This window comes from Thalassophryne amazonica, chromosome 3 (genome assembly GCF_902500255.1).
Source record: "Thalassophryne amazonica chromosome 3, fThaAma1.1, whole genome shotgun sequence".
Classification (NCBI taxonomy): Eukaryota; Metazoa; Chordata; class Actinopteri; order Batrachoidiformes; family Batrachoididae; genus Thalassophryne; species Thalassophryne amazonica.
In genome coordinates this window covers 77,916,254-77,926,534 of record NC_047105.1, presented here as the reverse complement: position 1 = coordinate 77,926,534, position 10,281 = coordinate 77,916,254, and the positions used below count along the sequence as shown (strand labels likewise).

At 40.2% G+C, this 10,281-nt stretch overlaps 1 protein-coding gene across 1 annotated transcript; it reads right to left on the bottom strand.

Moving 5' to 3' along the window:
• Positions 1-1,602: 1,602 nt before the first annotated feature.
• Positions 1,603-8,593, bottom strand: LOC117507124 (acidic mammalian chitinase-like). Its single transcript, XM_034166907.1, has 9 exons — positions 8,392-8,593; positions 6,373-6,429; positions 6,128-6,293; positions 5,875-5,999; positions 3,601-3,724; positions 3,337-3,522; positions 2,269-2,388; positions 2,045-2,183; positions 1,603-1,963 (listed from the first exon to the last, which is right to left on the bottom strand). The coding sequence occupies exons 1-9, from the start codon at positions 8,466-8,468 to the stop codon at positions 1,731-1,733; spliced, it is 1,227 nt and encodes a 408-aa protein (XP_034022798.1). The 5' UTR covers positions 8,469-8,593; the 3' UTR covers positions 1,603-1,730.
• Positions 8,594-10,281: the final 1,688 nt, after the last annotated feature.

Below are 10,281 nucleotides of genomic sequence, written 5' to 3'. Positions count from 1 at the left end.
TGATTTGGTGTTGTGAAAGCTATTCGTTGGTCTGAGGTGTTATCTGTTCATAATCCTGAAATTGCACTTGCAAAATTTAATAGCTTATTCGTGCCTTTAGTGGAAATTCATGCTCCTTTGAGGAAGTTTACTGTCAGGAATATCGTCACACCCTGGTTGGATGATGAAATTAAAGATTCTATTAAAATGAGAAATCAGATGAAAAAAACATCAATTATAACAGGAAATAAATCTGACTGGGATCTTTATCACAAAATGAGGAACTCTGTCACTAAACTTAATAGAAAGAAAAAGAAAATGTTTTTTGAGGATCGAGTTCTGAAAGCAGGAATTGATAGCAAAAAGATATGGAATGTTTTAAATCAATTGACTGGTAAGACAAATAGAATGAAGTCGTCCTTTCTTGAGGTAAATAAAAAATTCATAACAAAGCCAGCAGATATTGGTAATCATATTAATGATTACTTTATAAACAAACTAGATAAATTGAGAGAAAATATGCCTAATCTGAGTAATGTTAAATCCTGTCTTTTGATAAGAAATAAAATTATGAACAATAAAAACATCAGTTTAAATTTGAAGAACTATAAATAAGGTAAAGGAATATTTTAAATCCTGTAAAGACAAGCCCCGGGGTGTTGACAGTCTTGACAGTAGGCTTCTCAGACTGGCAGCTGATTGGATTGCTTCTGTTTTAGCCCATATAATAAACCTCTGTTTTGCTTATAATACATGTCCACATGCGTGGAAACAGGCTAAAATTATTCCACTACTGAAAACTCAGTTTGTGTTCCATACATGGCCTATTGTATTGAAGTTTGGGGAACCACCTACAAAACTAATACAAATTCTATATTTTTACTTCAAAAGAAAGCCATAAGAATTAGTAAGAAACCATATTGTGAGCCAACAAATCCTTTATTTGTTTGGTTGCATATTTTTAAATTTTGGAATTTGATTGATTATATCATAATACAAATTATGTTCAAAGTACAAAACAAACTTCTATCACAGCATGTCCAGGACCTGTTTAAAATGAGGGACCCCTGAAATTTTAGTTCAGGGATCAATTTATACTTCGTATTATGTATACTGTATGTATAATTTTATATACATATGTATAATTTTTTAATTTGGTTAAAGCAGTAGGTGTTTACAAGGTTTTGCTTCTGCGTACACCCTTTTCGGGCACATTGGTGCATTGTTGGATTATTTTCTTTCTTTCTTTGTATGTATTTTGTTGTTTTGGATCTGTGTGTGCTGAATAAATTCATTCATTCATATCTGGTCTGAAGCGGTGTTTCTAGGCTGAATTTAAAACTCGGTTTAAAACTTGGTGGCTGGTCACATCTCATATTGGACAGGCCAGGCCATTGGGAGATATCCCAAAACTCCACATGGTCACTCCAGGCCTGAGCTGGGATAGGCTCCAGCTCTCACATGACACTTAATTGGAATGAGTGGGTATAGAAAGTGAAAGAATCAATGAAAAGTTGTAAAGTAGAAAGTCAGGTAACACTGACCATGCAATGAAATTATTAAAAAGTTGAGTCTTCTCCCATGTTTAATTTATGGTCAAATAATTTCACCATGAGACACAAGACAAGTACTTTGCTGTTATTTATTTCAGACAACAACAGGTGTCACAGAGCTGTTTTTGTGTGGTTCTCAGTTTGTGATAAATTATATTTTCCATCTCTAAACTAAGAATAAACTGTATGATGGATTCTTTAAGGCCAGTTGCAGCACTTGCAAGTGTTATCAAATACCAGGCCTGCACCACATTTACTGGGATAGGTTTTTCCCTGGTTGCACTCATAGAAAAGGTTGGCGTTGGCTGGGTCTGGGTAGAGTCCATTGGCCTTGCCTGCACAGAAGCTGGATCCAGAACTGCTGTCACCACCTCCAGGCTGGGGGTCAGGGTTCTGAGTAGGAGGCAGGGGGTCTGGACGAGTGCTGCAGCCTGAGGATAATTAAAAACAAGTCAGAAGAGTAATCTAAATATACTGACAAACTGTACATCTGGGGTGCCTGTGTATGTTACCAGTTCCAGTTCCCAGCCCATTCTTGAGGGTGCTTATCAGAGGGTATTTTCCCTGACCACAGAAAGAGCCACTGAAATCATCCAGGTCCACAGTCCACACCATGCCTCCTCCAAAACCATTCTGCTTCAACCACTGAACCTGTTAGACCAGATGGAAAGTGTTATATACAGTAAAGGATCTTACCTGGAGGTGTAAAACTAAGCAGTGAAGTACAAGGTCACACCTTGATCTGATAGCTCTTGATATCGTCATAGCCCACCCAAATGTTTTGTTTGAAGGCATATGGCACTTGCTGGGCTGCATCCCATGACTGAGTGGCTCCTTCTTTCAGAAGAATGCAAATCTGACAGGAAATGTGGTTATTAAAAGGTTATACTTCATCAACACAATATTTTCGAATATTGTCCTGTGTCTGCATACAAATTCCACACTTAGCTTCAACATTACTGTCTCTGCCTGTTTGTTTGTTGTGTTGTGTTTGTTGTGTTTTTGTTTTATTTCTGTTTTGTTGTTGCTAGTACACTCAAAAAACTCATGCATTTGATGAACTCAATTCAATTATGTGCAGGATTTCCATCTAATAAATATATGTAGCCACAACTCAAATAAAGCACATCCATGCAAGATCATTTATTTTAATTTAGTTGGGACTACATATTTTTATTAAATGGAAATTCTGCACATTCAGTTGAATTGAGTTCACCCAATGAGTCAGTTGTTTGAGTGACTGACTCAAAAAACTGACTCATTGGATTGGATTCCATCTAATATTTATTAGATGGAAATCCTCCACATAATTGAATTGAGTTCATCCAATGAGCCATTTTTTGAGTGTATGCCCACAGCAGATGTCACCCCACTAAGTCTGGTCAGGTTGAGGTTTCTTCCTATAGGCAAAAAAAAAAAAAAACCTGAGGGTGTTTTTCCTTACAACTGTTGCTATTGGGCTTGCTCAGGGGTTGGTAAGGTTGGAACTTGCTCATGTATAGCAGGGGTTCTCAATCCGGACTTCAAGGGCCCCTGAACCTGCACATTTTCCATTTCTCCTTGCTCTGCCACAAGTCGATTTGCTAATTCAGGTGTCTGTTAGGAGTTGATTGGCTGTGCACCTGAAATAGGAAATTAGCTTGTTGTAGAGCAGGAAAAGATGGAAAATGTATAGTATCAGGGGTCCTTAAGGACCAGATTGAGAGCCCCTGATGTGTAGCACCTTCGGTCAACTTATGTTGTGATTTGGTAATGTATACATAAACTAAAATGAGCTGAATTGAAATTCAGGAAAAGCATATACCTCATAGTAGGCCAAGAAGCCAGCCTGCCTGGTGTAAAGTCCAGCAGGTCCAGGTCCACTGGCCGGTGCTCCAACAGCAGTGTTGGATGGGGAAGAAAGGATGAAGCTGTGGCCATAGGTTGCGAAACCAACCAGGAGCTTCTTAGATGGGGCACCGTTATTCTTCCAGTACTTCATAGCATAGTCCTTTGCAAGAAAGAACACTTAAACTATAGTCTAGAGGAATTTGTTGAAAAACAGAAGACTAATCACAGCCTCACTCACCACATTGAAGTAGACCATGTCTCCATAGTCAGCAGGACCTTTGTACAGAGGGCTGTTCTGTCCCACAGTGTGCTCCCAAGAGCCATGGAAATCATAGGTCATCACATGGATGTAGTCCAGCACACTAGTGAACAGGCATGAGGATTACTCTTTAGTAGATCTGAGTGAATAATTAACCACATGTGACAGGATTACATAATCAATCCAGCCTGGGAGCATGCAATTGTGAAGCACATCACTGCATCTGCCACACCATCAAAGATGGCAACCACCGAGGAAGACAATTCTCATCTCTGGATGATAACCATCTGCCACAGCCAGGTGAAGTGTAGGCATCCCCTTGGCCTTCTCCAGCCACTGAGGTCCTCAACACTGAGGCACCTGCATGCTGGATCATGCACAGAGAAACACACCATGTGGCCAAAATGCCATAGCTGACATTCCATCACAATGCAAGTGACACTCCTCCCCTGAGTCACTCTAAGTAACCACTCATTTGACACAAAGTCATTCTGGCAATACCCAAGGATCCTCTGAAGAGTCCTAGAACCAAAGACATCCTATTACTGCCTTAGGTCACTGGGTAATATCTAATACCGCATTACACTAGAGGCCGAATGAGCCCGAATGCCGTTGGAATGAAAATTCAACCTCCATTCGGGCTAAGTCGAGGTGCAATCGAAAGCCTCCAACAGCATTCTGCTAATGTTTAGCTCATGTTAAAGATATTCAAGGTGCGGTCGAGGTGGACAAATATTGAACAGCAGTCGAGGTGAACTCTAACTGCATTCTGATTGCGTTCTAAATATTCTAATGGCATCAAAACAGCATTCAGAACAGGCTGATCGCATTTGAAAGACATTTGTCATGGTCAGGCACGTCTAATCCTGCTGGCAGGTCCAGGATTTCCCCTCAACCCCAGCCCCATGCATTCCGTTTGGGGTGTGCAAAGGAAATATTGTAATGTTCAAAGTCTGTGGCATGCAATCATTATGTGTACTAGAAGTGAACATTATGCAATCATACCGAAAACACCGTGTGTGCGAGTCAGTGCATCTCAGAGTAGCACTGCAGCGTGCAGGGCTGAACGGGCCATTGTATCCATAATAAGCATGATATTACAGCAACAGTGACATCCCCACTCATGGGTTACATAATGTATCTGTATTATGTTCAACATGCCTGTAACAGCCCGGTCAAATGCGCTGGCACGTCAGTGTGTCTCAGAACGGCGCTGCAGCATGCATGGCTGAACGGGCTGCTACATCCACAATAAGCATCTGCCCACATTCTAAGCGGCTGTCTGAATGTCTGCCCCTCCCGACTGCACCTTGAAGTTTGGCTTTTTTTCCCCATTCTGGCTGATTCAATTGGATTCCTGCTCATTCGTGCTAAGTGTGACGGGGCCTTAAGTCTCATAACCACACAGTAAGACAGGAATCACCAGGACTCTAAAAACATAGACCGTCATGTTCCAGCAAAGATATCGACATCACCAAACACCTCTGTCCATAATCAAAGCAGAAAAATTACATAATTGCAGTTACAGAGAAAAAATGCAACCTGATATGTACATATTTTAGAATAAAATTGCGGATTATTTTCTCAATAGCACAATTTTTTTTCACAAGCATATACCAGATCTCACCACTCAGCTGTTGAGTGAAGCACAATGAAATACACTGCCATCTTAAATGCAGTGTTTATATGCCGGCGTTCTGCAGAGTGGGAATGGCAAACACTCCTCTCATTTCTGCTGTTTTAAAGATGGGTGACTTTGCTCATTTCCACTTGTTCTGTTTGTGTGCTTGTTTGTGTGTGTGTCTGATCAAGGTGATATCTCTTCAAAACATGAAGAGCAGTTGTAAATAACCTTGATGGATAACTTAGTGGTGCATGTGTGTCAGTCACACATTTTTGTGCCCATAACCTAAACACAATTAATCAGATTTTCTCCCCCAATTTGAATTAGACATGCTAAATGAGGGTATTTCAGAGAAGTTCAAATTTGAGCATGATCAGGCATCATCAAGACCCTCTAAGGACCTCTTGTGTTTCTGAACAGAGCATTTACGAATTTATCTGATAGGAATGGGAATCAGATTACATTTATCATTTCAGACCAAAATTACACAAAAAAATACATTTTTAGCAGGTCATCATTAACATTACAGAAATAAATTGTTAAGATAACCCTCCCAACCCAAATGTTTGTCAGTGCTATACAGTGCAGCTTTTTATGAATTATAACATAACAGAGGATGATTAACTAACGCTCCAATTTGGGGAATCTGGTATCCAGAATCGATGGTTCCCTTCCCAGCAGCAACAGCAGCAGTCAGCAGCAGACGTGGGAGGTTGGTGTTCTTGCCCTCTGCTTCAAAGGCATTCATCATCTCCTGCACAGAGACAGATATGGAGGGAGAAAAGCAGTTATGAGTCCTGCGTCAAATTCTTTTCACTTGAGAAACTCTGATCGTCAGATGTTAAAAAGTATGACCACATTGATTTTAGCAATGCATCTGACCTGAAGCAGGATGGTAAAGCGCTGTTTATCCTCAGGTGGGGATCCACGAGAGCCGGGGTACTCCCAGTCCATATCCAGTCCATCAAACTGGTACTTACGCAGAAAGCTGATCATACTTTTGATGAAGGTGTTGCGGTTAGCAGGAGTGGACACCATGGTTGTAAACCTGGAGATGGAGGTTTGACATGTACATCAATGTCCTCTTCAGACATGATTCATCTGTATATTCATTGTACAGTACTCACTTCTGAGTGCCAAAGTTCCATCCTCCAATAGCCAGCAAAGTTTTCAGGTTTCTGTTCCTGCAAGCAACCCCAGCACCAGCTTCAATCTCCGAGACCTTATTACCTCTGTCAGTGAGGTTATGTGATTGCGTTTGTGTGTGGGTTTTTTTTTTTTTGGTTTTTTGGTTGAATGGATGGTTTGCACGGTTAAATGGTTTGAGCTGATCTTCATGAAATTAACTGAAACAATCAAGATTATCAAGTGGAAGAATGCATTCAATTATGATTTTGATTGGAATACAGATGTGGATTCTAGAATTATTTGTTTCTTTCTTTTAAATAGATAGATGAGACACTGATATTCATTTTAATTTTGATGAAACCTATCATGACCATAGACTGATTATACTGGACATCACTGATTTTCTATTGAGACCCAGAAGAGCCCATATGAAGCCCATGTCTGAGCTTCCCCATGCTGGCAGCACTGTCTCTCCCTATGTCACAATGACTCATAAATAGATAAAGAGGTGCAGCATGGGTGGCTCAGTTGTGTGATGAAAGAAGTGTGAACATGCCTCTAAGTTTGAGTCCGAACCAGCTAAGCTAACAGGCTAACCTCAATTTGGGTGTTCATTAAATCATGTTTTTGGGAATGATGCAGTGGTTCTCATAATGGTTTGCTTTGATTTGAGCGAAAATTTAAAATTATGTGAGCAACACGGTGGATTAGTGTTTACCACTGTTGCCTCACAGCAAGAAGGTCATGGGATCGATTTCCTCCCACATCCAAAGACATGCAGGTTAGGTGGATTGGAAACTTTAGAATTGTCCAGGTCTCCCATGTAAAAGAGATCTTGATCTCAAATGGGACTAACCTGGTTAATATTACAGCAGGGACATCTTAGATGATCTGTTAGAATGTTTCATCACACAACAAACCAATGCTCAAATCAACAGGCACAGTTTTCCGCAACAGCTAGTGGATGCATCAACTGAAACCCTAAGTGTCAAGCTCAGCTCAAAGGGTGTCACTCAAAGTAACCATGCCCCAAACTATGCATAATTCTAATCCAATTACATTTGTTCCGCAGGTCTGATTGGTTAATCGTGTGAGATTTCCAACCATAAAATATCACGTTGACGTTGGCAACTGTTTCACAACTGGCGTCTGTTTCACATTTGATGTATAACTCCGTGCCCTGACCACGTTGCTACGCAGATGTCAATAATGGCGCTGTCAGATGAGAGCGAGAAACTGGTGCAGGGATGACGATGACGTGGATTATTGATGTGGATTCTGATACAGAATTACTCAATGCAGTTGACTAGATGGAGAAATCTGTGGGTCTGCTCAGAGAATTTCCAGTTTGACATGAAGACGCTGTGCTACGGTAAGCTTCGCCGACGGAATTACTTACAGAAAAATAAATCGTGCAAACGATGGAATTGGATTAGAATGGGAATAACCCCCTTGTGTCTGATGATTTGCAGACATTAATGCTGGATTATGGTTGCAAATATCCCTTTTACTGTAAAACTCAATTTGTAACCATACAATCCAGAATTAACATCTGCAAATCATCAGACACAACAGGGTTATTCCCTAAATCTATTGCTTAAATCTATTGCTTACCAGACTGTAAACATGTTTATTTCTGTTCTAAAGTTGGACATTTTAACATGGACTTCAAATGGGAGCCAGGTTCAAGAGGCCAGTCCAGGAATGGCAACTTTTTCTCTTTCCAGGTGGGCTTCATCTGAGCCCATCAAAGATTACCACTTGATCGTGACACTCAATGAACTATGTACATTTTTTTCAAATCTGGATAAGGACTGAATTCAGATATAGGTGATAATCAAGTTGCTGTATTGTGGGAAACATGGCTATAAACATGCAACAGTGATGTTGACACCATTGTTAAGTCTTTGAAATGGTACTTATTCTTCAAGTGCCCTTCTACCTCTGCTTCTGTACATTTTCACATGTATTTGTGTTGGTGTCAGTATCAGTGTGGAGTTTTGCATATGGATACTAACTTGCTTTTTAAAGCCTGGAACTGTGCGTAGAGTTGCACATCATTCCACTCATAGGTTGTGATCATGTTGTTTTCCATTCCCGCAAAGGCATAGATGAGGTGGTTACAGAGACATGGGTCGATGTTGGTGGGAAGAAACTTGCCTTGTCCGGGACGGTATTGTGCCCAGTTTGTGAAATAACAGGAGAGGATATAAGATGATCCTGCAACATATGGAATAATTAGAGCCTTCTCTTTGATTGCTCATTAAATGATAAGGCTCTCTCCAAAGAATAGAATAATGGTTCACACTAACATACTGGACTTTGTGGGGTAATATACTGATTTTCTTGCCTAGTCTTGTGTATGTTTTGTGCAGTGACAGTTTGACATGGAAAAAAAAACCTGCATTGTATTAAAAATTCAGATTTGTAGAACTTTGAACATGCAGCAAAAAGAGTGTAGAAGGGGATGGTTATGGTGCTCATACAGGCTATTCTCATGAAGCATTCATAGTTAAAAAATATGAAAAGTAATGGACAAAGATAATCTAATCTAATTTGCTCTTTTCAAAAAAGCATGTATGCGCACACGCATGCACTCTTTCAGACGCTGTTAAAATGTAAATAAAATATTGTTTATGATTAACTGATACAGAGACTAATATATCAACGACACACAGATAACACAGTAAAGCATAAATTCTTATATCCATTGTGGACCTTGTGAAATTATCATGTGACAAAATAGAGGGGCTTGATTGAACATGTACAAATTGTAAATAAGACAATAGGATATTAATAATTAATGTAAATAACAATAAATGTATAATTACACACACACACACACACACACACATATATATATATATATATATATATATATCAAATCAAATCAATTTTATTTATATAACGCCAAATCACAACAAACAGTTGCCCCAAGGCGCTTTATATTGCAAGTCAAAGCCATACAATAATTACGGAAAAAACCACAACGGTCAAAACGACCCCCTGTGAGCAAGCACATGGCGACAGTGGGAAGGAAAAAACTCCCTTTTAACAGGAAGAAACCTCCAGCAGAACCAGGCTCAGGGAGGGGCAGTCTTCTGCTGAGACTGGTTGGGGCTGAGGGAAAGAACCAGGAAAAAGACATGCTGTGGACGGGAGCAGAGATCAATCACTAATGATTAAATGCACAGAGGTGCATACAGAGCAAAAAGAGAAACACACAGTGCATCATGGGAACCCCCTGGCAGTCTAAATCTATAACAGCATAACTAAGGGATGGTTCAGGGTCACCTGATCCAGCCCTAACTATAAGCTTTAGCAAAAAGGAAATTATATTCTAGAATTAACAGGAAGCCAATGAGAGAGGCCAATATGGGTGAAATATGCTCTCTCCTTCTAGTCCCTGTCAGTACTCTAGCTGCAGCATTTTGAATTAACTGAAGGCTTTTCAGGGAATTTTTAGGACAACCTGATAATAATGAATTACAGTAGTCCAGCCTAGAGGAAATAAATGCATGAATTAGTTTTTCAGCATCACTCTGAGACAAGACCTTTCTAATTTTAGAGATATTGAGCAAATGCAAAAAAGCAGTCCTACATATTTGTTTAATATGCGCATTGAATGACATTGTTGGGAAGGTGTCGTAGCACGGATCCACAACAGGGGGCGCAAATGAACGGACAATGAGTAAGCCAAAAAGTAACAATTTAATGTTGTGATAATACACAACTAAATTCACATAAATTTACACAGTCAATTAACACCAGGTGACGTGTGGGCAGGCTCGAAGATAGAAGACCCCCGACGAGAGAGAAGCCGCGTCCCACACGGCTTCCACCACCAACGGTCTGAAGAACACCGGAGCCGCCAAGTCCCGAGTCCCCAGGTGGCCTCTGTCTTCGGC